This window comes from Peromyscus leucopus, chromosome 10 (genome assembly GCF_004664715.2).
Source record: "Peromyscus leucopus breed LL Stock chromosome 10, UCI_PerLeu_2.1, whole genome shotgun sequence".
In the NCBI taxonomy this organism is placed as follows: Eukaryota; Metazoa; Chordata; class Mammalia; order Rodentia; family Cricetidae; genus Peromyscus; species Peromyscus leucopus.
This window is the reverse complement of record NC_051071.1, coordinates 80,840,645-80,855,908: the sequence shown is the minus strand read 5'-3', so window position 1 is coordinate 80,855,908 and position 15,264 is coordinate 80,840,645. Positions and strand designations below refer to the sequence as shown.

Here is a 15,264-nt window from a genome sequence, read left to right as displayed (position 1 = left end):
AATTTAATTTTTGGTTTTTGGAGACAGAGTCTCAAAATGTCACTCATTCTGTAGATCAGGCTAGCTGTCTTTCTGAAATTGCAGCAGTCCTCACAGTCAATGTAGATCAGGCTATCTTCTGGAACTGCAGCAGTCCTCACAGTCAATGTAGATCAGGCTATCTTCTGGAACTGCAGCAGTCCTCACAGTCAATGTAGATCAGGCTATCTTCTGGAACTGCAGCAGTCCTCACAGTCAATGTAGATCAGGCTATCTTCTGGAACTGCAGCAGTCCTCACAGTCAATCCTGTGCATCACTAGCCACCACACCGGCGTCTTATTTTTAAATCCTTGCAGTCCACAGGGAACACAGGCTTCCTACACTGGGCCCCTGACCCCAAGTGAATGCCCATCCCTCATCCCCCAAGCTTGCACGATCTCCTCCTTTTAAACCCAAGTCACCAGCAGAAGGCACCAGCTAGTCTCAGGAGCAGAACAGTGGCATTGCTCTGTCAGCAGCAGTGAGCAGCCTCCCCCGAGACTCAAAGTGTAAATGACTTTAGGCCTTAGGATTAGCACGAACTTGACATCTGCCCACCGTTAGAGAATACATCGGGCTTAACTGAACAGGAAAGTGATGATGACAGAAAGATTAACATGCTGAGGCCAATGGCAGCCTGGCCTCTCTCTTTGTCCTCACGTGAAGCCACACCAGATGAAAGTTTGCATTCCAGGAGAGTTAGGGACCCCGCCCCCCAAAGCCTTGAGCAAGCAGTTGCCAGGGCCCTCTCTCTTCCCTATGCAAGTCACCCGACCCCTAAAGCATCTCATTGCTGCTCTTGTCCGGTGAAGAGAAGAACAATTCAGAATGATTTCGGGGCTGCACATTCTTAGTGATTTGCAGGACCCCGTTATAGTGAGCACAGTCCTCAGTAGGTACAACCACCTTTCAATCCAGCTCAAACCTTTCCACCTACTGTCAGGACATGGCTACCTATGGATTTTAGCAATGTCCCCAGAGTTGGCCAGTTCACCTGAAGACAGAAACAAGGGAGAAAGGAACAAAGAAGGTCAAGAGGAGGAGGAGAAGGGGGAGTAGACAGACATGGGGAAGGTAGATTCATATTACAGTAACAACAAAGTGGGTTCTGGACCAAGTATTGTCCAGAGCCGGAAGAGCTACACCTACTCATTCCAGCCCTCATTAGCCGTGAGGCCCAGGGCAGGTTTGTTTCTTACCCTCCTTGCTCTTCATATGAGCTGGGAGCATGGTGGTGTCTAGCTAGTGGAATAATTGGTAAAACGAACACTGAGCACTGATGGCGGTTATTCTGTGCCTGCCTAGTTGGGTGTGAATCAGTGTCTGCTATGACGAATTACCATTAACTCTGGTACAAATCTATTATCTTACAGTGTTACAGGTTAGAGGTTTTAAAACCCAAGTGTTAACTGGACTATGTTTCTTAGAACCCCCAGAGAATTCATTCCCTTGACTTTTTCCATATTTGGCACACTATGCTAGGAGATTCTTCCTGTACCATCTCATCACCCTGCCCTCTGCATCCTTCCTTACATCCTTTCCAACTTTGCCTCGCTGCCTCAGTCTCACACAGCTATACCTGACGCTCCAGGACACTGTCCTGTCTCTAGATGCTTCACTTACTCATGCCTGCAGAGGCCCGGTTACCCACTCAGTGATGTGCTCACAGCTTCTTGGAAGCAGGAGCTGGCAGGTGGATGGGGTGAGTTATGCCCAGATCTGTGCTTTTGCTGCACCTCCACATCTCTTGCTGGTTGGTCTCCACGCCTGGCATGTGGGGGATGTCTTGGGCTGGCTATCATCCCAGCAGGACTGTGAAGAGTGCTGTGATCAATTCCACTTTGAGCCACTGATACCAAAACAAAGGTGGGTCTGCCCGGGCTGGCATGCGTCTCTGCTCCACTTACATCAGGGAAGTGGTCTGGTATGAATGATGATGGTACCAATGCTATGATTTGAATACAGGAGGTGTCAAAAGCTGAAGGAAAGGCTGCTTCGGCACCCCAGCCTGGCACTTACCTACACAGGTCCCTTGCCGGTTGTAGAAGCCCTGGCCACAGGTGTTCTCACAGCTGCCGTCTCTCAGCACTTGCAGTGGGTCTCTGCAGGCCACACAGTGCTTCTCTGTGGGACCCGAGCAGCCGGCACAGGACTCGTGACAGACTGCAGACAGGCAACACAGTCAGTGACCGGCGTGTCATAGAAGAGACTACCCACCTTTTGCATTCGAAGATTTAGAATTTACAGGAAGACTCCTGAAGACTCCTGAAATGCTATGCATAGAACTGACCCCAAGAGAAACACACACCATGCCCGCCCCCAGAGAAAGAGAGGGGGGAGGGAGGGAAGAAGAGAGGGAGGGAGGGAGGGAGAGAGAGAGAGAGCAAGACTATCTCCGGGGGTCAGAAGTACAACTTCCGTAAGTTATTGCTAAGGGATCTGGAACAGGAAATTGATGGCTTTAGAGTAATGGGAGTCCCAGGGAAGGAAATAATAATTTTCTGGGCAAAGACGGGCTGTCTAATGAAATGCCATGGCCTTCATCCCCTTGCCCTGCCTGCCATAATCACACTACAGTGTGTGCAGGCAAAGGAAGCTCCGCCCACCTCCACCAGCTTCTTAAGAATGAGCTGGGGAGGGATGTCATTGGCGAGCCTTACCTGGACCATTCAGAGACCTGGTGCATTGATCTCTCTCCTCCTTTTCCTCCTTCCTTCTCCCCATCACTCCCCAACACATTACATTGCTCAGCACCTCTCCATCCTCCTCTTCTCCCCACAGCACTGCCCCCCCCACATATCCCCAGGACTCCCAAGGCCTTCTCTTCTTTCAATCTCTCCCAGTCTAAACGCAGGCCATTCCTACACTAGAGTTGTTCTCTTAATATTTCATTTTTCTTTCTCTTCCAGCATTTGCTCTTTTATAATTATCTGTGCCTCTTCTTTACCTTAGCGCTTCTGTAGAGAGATTTATCCTTAACAATGGAACATCCTGTGATTGGCTAGCTGCCTGTTTTGAGACCCCCTACTGTGATTTGGTTAACACATCTTATTTTTAAGGCATTTGCTTCACAATGGAGTACAATCTATCTTCCAGAAGCATTGATTCTGATCAACAAAATTGGCGGAGAAAATGAATGCATTTGCTGCTTACAAGTGATTGGGTAATCATACCTCAGCAATTTAATTAAGTATTTGTTTGGGAGCAGAAGAAAAGACACCTACATTGCAAACTTCAGAATTCAATCCCCCTCTCCCAGTTCTAAATTGCACAAGAAAGTCTTAATTTCAGACAATTTTTCTCTCTGGTGGCTTTAAAGATAATTACGAATTGTGTTAACTGCCAGGAAGACTGCAATAGAGTAACCGTGGTGGGACCCACTTCAGTGGAGCTGAAGGAGGAGCACCCAGCTATGGGGAGCATAAGAGAACAGTGAGACATCTTTGGGAGATGGAGCACAGGGTGTGGGGAACGAGGCCTGCCCTCATGTTGAGAGCTCTTGGGCCTCTACAGAGCACAGTGGTACAACCCTTGGCCTTGGACATCAATTATCCTAATTCTACTGTGAAATCAGGAAAAGGATCATGCAAGAGTGATACAAGGTCTAATTTAAAATTTCAAAACTCTTATGGTTGCCACAGAGAAAGGGGGTAAGGTCATATAGGTAAGCAAGGTGACTGGAGTGGACTCTGTGGCCCAGGTGAAAGGTTACAAAGGCTTAGGCTAGTGACTGGGGAAGGAGAGAATGGCGAAGTTTGCACTGTTATTATCTAGTTCAGTCTTGACAGTGTAAGCTTCATGACACCAGAGCCCATGCTTCCTTTGTTGACTGTGTCTGGGCACACTGCTGGTGCCTCACAGACATCCCTTGAGTGGCTGCATTTACACTTAGCTCTCTTGTTTATATTTTATAAAGGTCACACAGGAATTCTCATCATGCTTACAGTGAGACTCTGACACTATATCATAACTGTAAATGGAAGAGAGGACCACTTCAAAAACAATTCTACCCTACACACATGAGATGTCACTGGGCTACCACTGATTACTGACTGTAGTCATCACCTGAAATATCTATCATCCTTCATGACTTTGTTTCATTCATTCTGAATGGATACAAAGACACCACCTAACCCATCCACCAAACACAAAGCCCAATCTCCCTTCCAAGATGGCATGTCAGGCAGGTGTATCAGCCATCAATGGAAGCTGCTGATTTGTTCCAGATGCCAGATACTGTGGGTGCCTGTGTGGCCTTCCTCCCAACTCCAGGTAAGTCACATTACCTGAGGACAAGTACCAAAAAAAAGATGACACATTTTATCCCTTGAATCCACTGGAGTGCTACAAAAATCTCACTGCAGAGTTCCAATGGAAAGCAAGGCTACAAAGATACCACAGGCCAGAGGACCAAAGTCACATGGTCCAATGGAGGGTCTTGGACCTCATACCATGGAAGAGTTGTAACAAGTATCCTGTGGGTGGGATTTTCTTTTCAACTGATACAAGCCAGGGTTATCTGGGAAGAGGAAGCTCAATTGAGAAAATGCCTCTACTCAGATGGAGTGTGGTCAAGACTGCAGGTATCTTTTGATTGACAATTGATATGGGAGAGCCCAGTCCACTGTGGATGCTGCCATCTCTGACTGGACAGGTGGTCCTGAAGTGTATAAGAAAACCAGCTGAGCAAGTCAAGGGTAGCAAGCCAGTACATAGCACTCCTCCATTTCCGCTGCTTCAGTTCCTGCCTTCAGGTTCCTGCCCCGACTGACTTCCCTCAGTGGACTGTGACTGTGGATATATAAGCCAGGTAAGTTCTTTCCTCCGCAAGCTGCCTTTGGTCCTGGTGTTTTCTCACTGCCATAGAAACCTAAGACAGCAGGGCACTGGCGTGACGAATTTTAGTGTCAGAGTACCTTGCAGTAGTTTGTCCTAACTAATCCATTACTGGTCTTTTGCCTTCAAGGAGCAGTCAGTTCCCCAATGGGGACTGAGTTTTAGCTATTTTAAGCCCCTAGTGTTCACACTGAGGTCTAGTACTCATTAACGTGTGCTAAATGAATATACACAGATTTTTATTCATTACAGGAAAATCATGCTATTAACCACCTTCTGCATAGAAACAGCTACCCTCCAGGTAATGATTTGAAAATGTGCTGACCTTGAGGGTATAAAATTTACTTTTAAAATGCTAAAGGCCAGATGCATTTTTGATGACAAATGCTCAGATACACTGATATCTACTATCAAATGCAATAGTGGTCCCTGCTGGCCCTCCTCTTCTCTCCGTATTAGACAAGCAGTTTTAGTGCAGGCACAATGGTAAAGGAGATTCTATTTCAGTGCAGGCTGCACTGAGCTGTCATTCATTAGGATGACACACACCTGCTGTGCTTTACGTCTCTTGTCTGATTTCCAGCACTGAACATATGTGACCACCAGCTATCTCTTCTTGCACTTCGTTTACATGTGACCCCTGCTCCATCGGGGCTATTATGAAAACTAAAAGGTCACTCGCTCACTGACTTTCCAGCGTAATGTTGCTTAGTGATGCATCTCAGATCATCGAGGGCTAGCACTGTATGTTGTGAATATTGCTCTAATAAATATTTGAAAGAGTGACCAAGGCAAAGCCATCTTCTTCTCATCTCATGCACAGGACATCATTTACTTGGGAAGAGCCCTGACTTTTCTAAGGCATAGCTAGACAAGTGTTGACTCATCAAACAATTCATTTCAAAAATGAAAAGAATGAATGGCCTTTCTTTTGCCGACTTTATATTGAAATCCTACTCTGAGGATAAAGTAAAAAAAAAAACTTCTTTTGGGCTTGATAATATAGGAGAAGATTTTTTAGAAAACTTTTAAAACCTATGCTTCTCTAAGAATAAAATGCAGTACATCTTCAGAGTTAAAAGTGCTTTTTATTTCTAGTGTCCCTCCAGGGAAGAAAAGCAGCCTTCGCTGGCCTTTCCACCCCCTCTTCAGGTCAGAATACCAGCTCCGGGAATCATCTCAGATTGCCAGTGAAGCCAGGTTCTAATTCCAAGCCACCATAATACTCTGCCAGATAACTACACGGCACCAGCTTCAGGCACAGCATGTGTGCCACACACCAACCAAGCTCCTCTGCAGTGTCTTTCATCCATTTTATGACAAGGCTACCTTGCACTCCATCTCACAAAGATGAAGTACTTGCCAAGGATTATTGTCTAGCACTAGAAGCTCAGCTTCTCTCTCTCTCTCTCTCTCTCTCTCTCTCTCTCTCTCTCTCTCTCTCTCCCTCTCTCCCTCTCTCCCTCTCTCCCTCTCTCCCTCCTTCTCCCTCTCTCCCTCTCCCTCTCCCCCCTCTCTCTGTGTACTGTATATATATATGCACATATATGGGTGGGTATACATCACCATATGTACTCATGGAGACCAGAGGAGGACATTGTGTGTCCTGTTCTATCACACTACCTTACCAATGTCATACAGAGTCTCTCACTGAAGTTGGAGCTAGGTTAATGGCCAGAAAGTCCCAGCAATCCTCCCATTTCCTCAATCTCTCTGAGGTTATTGGTCCATGCACAACCATGTGTGGCTTTTTACATGGATGTTAGGGATTTAAACTTCAGACCTCATGTTTATACAATAGGCATCCTTACTCACTAAGCTACCTCCCCACACTCCAGTGATTATAGTGTGTGTGTGTGTGTGTGTGTGTGTGTGTGTGTGTGTGTGTGTTTAAGAAGATGATCTCTTTTCCCTTACTTTCCTCCAATTCCTTCTTTTGACACAGGCTCATGAGCTCAGACTGAATACACCCTATGCAGCTGAGGATGACCTTGAACCTCATTCTTGATTCTGTCTCCCAAGTTCTCAGCCTACACATGTAAACCACTACCACAATTACTTCATGCAGGGCTAGAGATCCCCAGGGCTTCATTCACACTGAGAAAGCACCTTATCAACCGAGCTACATCCCAGCCCTGTATGAAGCTCTTGTTGGATGAAAACATGTTTTTACCTTAAAGTCAAGTTTGTGGTTCCTTGGTTTTCTATCCCATATGATGAGAATAATGTTTTTTTTGTGCCTGATTCTCAGGGATACAACAAGAGGACAAGCTTGGAGAAGGCAGCTACTGAATGTGATCCCACGTGTGGCTTCAGGGAGACTTGGCAGATCATGTCTCCTCTCTTGTCAAAAGCAAAGCAATTTTGAAGGAAGAAAATTAAAGGGCACTGAAGATGGAAAGGCAGGCTCCCTTGGAAGGGAGGAAAGAAACGGAGCCTTTTTGAGGTGTATGTCAGCAGCTGTACAAAGGGGACCCACCCTGCCCCCATGCTTCGTGCTCCACATTCTGTCCTTACAATCTCTGCCAAACAACGAAAGCCCTTTGGGAAGCCACTGGAAATAGCCTGGTGAGGCTCGGGGGGTCCTGAAGGTCCTCTCTACCCTGCTATCGCCCCGTTGGTCCACAGCCCCACAAGAGGCCAAGGCCCATTGCCTAGAAGCTCAGCATCACACATGCTTTAAAGGGGCATCTGAGAAGTCACCATATCCGATCCTTCTACTCCAATGTTAAGTTCCTTAGCAGGCTGGGCTTCTGCCTTCTACCTACTTCCCTGTGCCAGCCAAAGACTCCAAACCCCCAAATGAGAATGTCTGATCTCCAGGTGTTCTGAAAATGCACAAGTATGTGATACGACCGTTCATTAAAAAAAAATGATGAAGCCGGGCGTTGGTGGCGCACGCCTTTAATCCCAGCACTTGGGAGGCAGAGGCAGGCGGATCTCTGTGAGTTCGAGGCCAGCCTGGGCTACCAAGTGAGCTCCAGGAAAGGCGCAAAGCTACACAGAGAAACCCTGTCTCGAAAAACAAAACAAACAAACAAAAAAAATGATGAAATGATCTACAACCTCATTAATAACCAAACAAGCCCAGATACAAACCAAACAAACAAGTAAGCAATAACTATGCAGGATGGATTGGACTTACACATACCAATACATATGTGCCTTAGACATGTTGCTTACTGAGGAAATAAGGGAAAGAAGGAAATATGCACCCAGAAATCTTCTAAACCATACCACGTCCTGAGAACAATCAAAGCATACCTATTCCAAAACACGCACAAGATTATATTCCAATAGGTATACCAGACTGGGGAAACGGCTCAGCCAGTGAAGTTCTTGCCTTACAATCATGAGGGTCTGAGGCTGATCCCCAGAATACGTGTGGAAAACAGCAGACGTGGTGGGTATGCTGTAATCCCTGAGCTGGAGGCAGACAGCAGGATCGATCCCTCGGTTCCTCTGGCCAGACAGTCTAACCTGTTGGATGAGCTCCAGGCCAATGAGACCCGTCTCAAAGTACACAGATAGTGTTCCTGAGTATAATAACCAAGGCTGTCTACTGGTCTCTGCCTGCATGTTTACACATATGCACATACAACTGAATACACATGAACATGGATGGTAACACACACACAGAAAAATGCCACAGGTACTTAAGCAAGGAGATGGGAGGAAGTGGGGTAGAAATAACAATGAAGGGAATGGACTGAGTGACAGACAGATGAGAAAGAAACAAGAAAAAAACTGGAGAGAGCCCAGCTGCAGACATGAGCCATGAAATACAAGCCTGACTCACTCAGCCTGCTTCTTATGATCCAGAAACAAGTAAAGAGAAAAAACTTTCAACAAGTTTCCATTTGGCATGAGTCACACTGGGAGACTGAAGATTCACCGGGATGCCCCACGTGAACAGAGGCGTGGCCAGGAGGCACACTCACGCATTTCTGCAAGAGTGGACATTAACACTGCCTTCTAAAAGGGAGTCGCATCAATGTGCATCAGAAACTTAACCACACACATAAATATTCAGGACCAGCAATCACCTGTTCAGGAATTTAATTAAAATAATTTGCCACAATTTCTACGGAAGATGTTTATATCATTGTTGTTTATGATAATGGTTAATTAAGAACAAATATCAAACAGGAGAAGGTTGGTTAAACGAAGGATTGTGGAGTTAGAGAAAGAAACTCGTACAATAGCTGTAAAACCATGAGTTGTAGCAGGCGAGAAACAGCATGGGGAGAGGAGGCAACGTAGTGGCACACACCAAGTGATTTCACTTTGGAAAAATGAATGTGTACATGCGTAGACACATACACACAGAAATGAATTCATAAATTAGGAAGGCAGACACCAAAATACTAACAGAAGTGACCTGAGGGAGTTTGAGCTAGGGATTTTTGTTGACTTTTTATTTTACCTTACATTTTATTGCCTTTATCAAATTATTTCTGTGGAATAAACGTGGAGTTATTGGTACTTAAGGGGAAAAAATTACTAAAGGAGAGAGGCTATAATCTGCTTCCCCAAGGCGCATAATAGGTAAATAGCTAGTTAATCTTTTAACCATGCTTGGAATACAGCTGAAAAATTTACTGCTGTTGGGTAACACATCTGAATTTCCAGCAGGGTCTCTGTAGACAAAGTCTGGACCCAAGAAAGGATCCCCTTGTTGATAGAGGCTTCAGCAGGTAAACACGGAAAGAGATTTTTACAAGTACGCTGGCTCTTCATTGGTTCATAAATCAGAAAGTAACGACCGACATCCAGCTGCCCATGAACATGCTACTCTATCATTAGTACTAGCTGTAATAATAGTAGGCGAGGGGCGCACATGCTACCGTGTGCTCACGGAAGTCGGGGCGGGGGGGAAGAGACAGCTTTGTGTAGTGTGCTCTCCTCCTTTGCATGAGTTCCAGGGATAGAGCCCAGATCATCAGGGCGTGTGACAGGCACCTTCACTGACTAAACCATCTCACCCGCCTTCCCTGGGAACAGTCTGTCTCCGGCCCCTACACCTGCACTCCTGGGTCTCCAACACGAGTTCCTGGGAAACACAGTGACCCCTAGGCCCAGTCCCTCAGCTGTGCGTTGGCCATGACCAGGGGTAACCCCCAACTCTAGACCTCTGCTGCATATCCATTCAACCTGTCCCCTAGCTCCTCTTCATGGAACACCTACTGAGTTCTCCGGCACTGCCTATCTGTCTACAGCAATGGAAAACCCAAGGAGGGACCACAGAGCAAAGCCAAGCCTTTGATTGGGGATGTTCTCAGACTTCCGGGGGCATCAGTGCATATGCTCAGATCTCAAAGGGGAGCTAGTGGGAGTTCTGTGGGCAACAGGGAAGGCAGAGCAGGGACGGTGTTGGAGTGGAAAGTGTGAAAGAGAAAGAGTGGACGCAACACAGTTGAGCTAAAATAACTGAGTGACAAGAGCAGGCAGGAAGTCAGCAGGTGTCACTAGTTTGTAACCCGTCACTGAAATACTTTGGGGTTCATATGTGTATGGTCTGTCTCCAAGACCAACTCTCTTTCATCTGTAGTGGGCTTCCTCTGGTCTGTGAAACCTCTGTTCAGCCACTGTCACTCTAAGGACAGACGTCACAGTCTCCGGCCACAGCAGTGGTCCCAGGCAAAGCACCACCAGGTACCTTCTCCTTCCTGGGCTTCTCCTATACAGGCACATCCAAGGAAAGATGGGCCTGGAAAGCGACTGCTGCCTGCTACCCTTCACCTCGTTTACTCAAGAAATGCACGTTCTAGAAGGGCAATGCCATTGGCCTCCCTTCCCTTTGCTGAGTCTTAGAACACTTCCCTGTACTTTACCCAGTTCCCGGAGACAGTAAGCACCCTGCTACCTCAGAGGCAAGAGACATAAAAAGAAAGGGGGGGTGGGGAGGGAGACACAGAGATTGTGTAATTGTCCCGGGGCTACACCTAGCCAAGAATTGCTGACAAGGAGAAAGAGTCAGCAGCTAAATGGGAAACAGGTCACCTGCAGGCCACTGTCGAGGCATGCCTGAACATTCCTGTGCTTTTCCCCATGCAATGGCACGTCACATTTTTGTCCCATCAAAAAGCATCCCAGCATGTCTTGTACGGAAAACACACTACGTGAAATTCACAAGGATGAGAAGCAACCCTATTTCAGTAACACATCCTTACCTGTCACGTGTTGTGAAAACCGGCCTCAAGACGCGGATGGCCATAAATTCACATGAGGGCAATGATAAAGACGACAACCAAAGTAACCTTGTTTCTCTGCGTGGAGGACTGTCTTCTCCCACTGAGAAGAAACGCCCTGAACTGCAGGAAGGTTGTCTGTCTGGTTCACGGGTGCCCTGGTGTCTGGTAAAAAGCCTGATGCATAGAGGAAGCTAGACAGGCATTTGTTGCACGAGCAGATGGAGGGTCAGGAATGGCATTGGAAGCAGAAAGTCCCCTTCCAGAGACAACAGCCACATCAGCGGCCATAACTGCTGCAGAATGAATGGAAGGACAATGCAGAAGAAGTCACAAAGCTGAGCAGGAGGGCTGGAGATGGAGCCGCGGGACCGCACTGGCCTCCAGACTCACCACGTGCTTTAGCACTAAAACTGGCATGGGCACACTGGTTCTGGGGCAGATGGCATGATGGGGGGGCACTAACTTGACAGTGGTTAGCCCTAGTCAGGAATTGCGCAGGAGGGTGCCTGTCATGTTGAGAGCTCAGACCCTCCTTATGGAGAAGTCCACTCAGAACACCATGAGACTACCATTAGTCATAATCACAAGCATTAGCCAAGATCCATTAGGTCTTCATCACATTGAAGTCAGCCCAACTCCCCCAATGCCTAGGTGTGCTAGTTAACCACCCCTCCAACAAGTAATCAATTTTAGAAGTTCCTCTGCTCAAACCAGACTGTTAAATTCTCAGCTAGGCCAACCCCTTATATATGTAAAATTTGGAGGTCCTCATCATAAAGGTTTCTTCTAAAGATGCACTAATTTTGACTGAAATCCAAAAATTTCAGCATCTCATCATTTAATCCAACCCCTTCAAGAAAATGAGAAGAGGATTTTTAACTTGTTAGAAATGGAATGAGTTCTCTGCATTATATTTACATATCTATAAGATATGAGTTTGTTTTATTTTTAACCAGATATTAATGTCAAAAAAAATTCTTGTTTCTTCATGCAAGTCATTTGGTGTTTATCTCCCCAGGTTGAAAAATGAAAGAGTCTGTAGTTGCCTTTGTATCACCCACATACTATGTGCCAGGCAGAAGAGATTGATACTTTTCAAAATTCTCTTCCAGTCCTCATCATAATTGTTTGAAGTACATAATACTATTCTCATTACAGAGCTGAGGAGAACGAGCCTCTAAAAGGTTCAATGACTTGCCCACAGCCATCTAGCAGGAAGTGGTAAATGGAGGTTAAGATAATCTCTGCAGTTACAATCCTATAAACTGTCCAGTTGCTTGATTCCTTGGGTTTCTGTGTGTGAGACTGTATAACACTCAAACAGAATACACTTTGCAGACGCTTGCTGTCTCAGGTTTAATTGTTGTTCGTTTCGTTTGGGGATCTCTATGAGTAACAGTGCACTCGGATTGCCAGCTGGCTACAGACAATGACTGGGTTATTCACCTCATATTCTAGGACTCTAGAGCAGGGGTTAAAAGAAAACGAGCAGAATGACAATAGACAGGGAGGAAAGCCCACAGGAAGCAGAAACCAAAGCCTCCCCAAGCACCATGAAAGACTTGCAAGGCACATGGCTCCATTTCCTAAGCAAGGCGTGTGAATTCAGTCTCTTAAATTTTCACAACAAAGATGGGGCAGACTTCTCTGTCTCCATGTTGCCCACAGTGTGCTGAAGCGTGCAGCTGAAACACGAGGACATGACAGAGGTCCCAATGAAAATGCGGGTCTCTGGCTCCCGACCCCAAGCTCATACATAACCACTGTACTTCACTCCTTCCAACTCCAGACCTGCAAAGCCAAGGTAGCATTGCCCCATGACCTCAGCCTCAGACCTTTCTGCATATGCGAGAAACATTGACACATACATTTTAAAAACTGGGCAACATCCTACTCTTTTCCTCCTCAAAGTCTTGCTCGTTTGGATTCAATCATAAGTGGTAAATGCGGTACTTTGAATGAGAATGAACCCCATCGGATCAGGTTTCAATCCTTGGTCCTGAGTTGCTGAAACTGTTTGGGAAGGATTAGGAGAAGTGGCCATGGAGGAGGTGTGTCGGTAAGGGCTGGCTTTGAGGTTCCCAAGCCAATCCCAGGGTGCTTCTCTGACTCCGGCTTGTGGGTGGAGATGTGAGCTCTCAGCTGGTGCTCCAGCCACCTGCTCCTATGCCGAAACCATGAGTCTGATTCAACACGTTATAAATCGCCTTGGTCACGGTGTTTTGTCGGAGCTCGAGATAAGTTACTAAAACAGTGAGGTTGGTCCCTTTACCTTTCTTCCTTAGGGTATTTTTGGCTTCTATCTATTAACATTTTTGTGTGCACCGTTCAGTGGTCTCACCAGGGTAAAAGAGAGGAGACTAAACAGAGGAGTAAGAAAAGCAAGGAGTGGTGTTCCCAGGCCCTGGGGAGTTCAGCCGGAATCCAGACTTAGACCTGGTACCAGAATTCCAAGGTGAGGCAATGGAACCATGACGCTGAGAGTGAGAACACAAGAAATCCAGGACAAATAAAGGCAAGCAGGGAGGGGCTAAGCACCCACCCACACAAGGATAAGGCCTGACACCTGGCTGCAAGGGACTAACAGATAGGCTGTTGATCCCTGGAAATGGATCGGAACAGGACAGGTAGCAAAAATCCAGTCCTAGGACCTGGGCTATACGGAATCTATAAAGGCGGGATGAAGTGGGTAAGAGGCAATGTTGAAGCAGATCTACCTGGTGGCAAAGGATTGATAAATGTTAAGGTAGAAACCCAAGTGCTCTTACTAAATGCAAGGATTGGCACGGACAGGCACATGATCCCTCCATGGCCTTATCTCATAGATAAAAGAGACAAGCAACACATTGCTGGTTTTCAATTTTTTAGGTTACTATACAAACTGGGTAGTGCTGAGCCTTGGTATAGCATGTCAATGTCAATCATCAGACTCAAAAGCTAGAGAAAGCAGGGAAATGAATGGAGACTGCAAATGGGATACATGCTGTCATCCATAACTGTACCTTATTTAGCTTAATCAAATCTGAAATATAACAATACTGATATATGTTCACATGTTCATAAGGCACAGTGTGTACCTGTACATATCTCCAACCTCCCAAGGAAGGAAAAATGATTAAAAAAAAAAAAAACCACCTGTGGAGGAGATTCTCTGGCAAGACTCAGGGTCTCTTTTCACTGTCTCATTCACCTGCCCACGATGTCTTTTTTGAAGAGCCCTGTTTACGTACTACTTGGCTTTGTCCCATATTTTTTTCCTCTGCCTATATCTAACACGGCGAGCATGAATATTAATCAGGAGATTTCTGTTAATTAGTTTCCTTGGCGGAAGGTTCACTTTCTTCTGGTTTTGATGGGTCAATAAAGTGGAGAATTATCCCAGTCATAGCATAAATGGCTCTGCCAGGAGAAATCAATTCAGGGAACCCTGCCGCTATAAAATGGCAGGCTTCTTTGTGAAAAGTTTAGCACAGATTGGAAGAACATGGGCTGGCTGACAGACTTCCAAGGTCAATGGTGAAAAGTCAACACGAATGGTACAAGCATAAATGTAGCAGGAGAGAGAGAGAGAGAACACCAATACTAAGAAAGCTATGTGTGAGGAGAATTTGCGCAGTCTCAATGCCAAGATAGGACATGAAAACTGGTCACCAACCTAGCTTTAGTTTTCAGGATCACACTCTCCTCTTCTTCTTTCCTCTTGCTCTGCTTTTTTTTCTCCTTCTTATTTTATGCATAAAAATGCAACCAGCCTGAACTAGAGCAAATTGGTTTAATTCCCTGGAGGGAGCACGAACAAATTTTCCCAGCAACTTTCTACTCTAGGCGCCGGCACGAGAGTTTGTGGACGGAATGTGAAGCAGGCGGTTATGTAAACCAGTAATCAAATGAAACATTACCCGCTTCAAAGTGCCCTAAACCAGTGTGAGCACCACCAATTAAAACACTGAGTGGAGACGGAGAGAGATGACCCAAGAGAAGAAGGGGGGAAATATGTAAGGGGTGTGTGTGTGTGTGTGTGTGTGTGTGTGTGTGTGTGTGTGTGTGTGTTGGGAAGTGAGGTGGGACAGAGGGAGGAACACAACCTTGGAGAAATTAACTTTCTTCCATGGAAATGTGTCACGGGAATGCAGGCAGGAGGTCTCTCGGATGTTAACAGGAGAAAGAAAAGGAATGTATTCAACAATTTCATCAAGTTGAAATTCCAGGTGTTTC

General features: G+C 46.1%; 1 protein-coding gene across 1 annotated transcript in view; it reads right to left on the bottom strand.

Moving 5' to 3' along the window:
* The window catches only part of Fras1 (Fraser extracellular matrix complex subunit 1), a 337,326-nt gene that overhangs the window by 204,169 nt on the left and 117,893 nt on the right, over positions 1-15,264 (bottom strand). Inside the window, exon 14 of the mRNA XM_037208856.1 lies at positions 2,039-2,182. Coding sequence (XP_037064751.1) covers positions 2,039-2,182 — 144 coding nt within the window. The remainder of the gene's footprint in view (positions 1-2,038; positions 2,183-15,264) is intronic.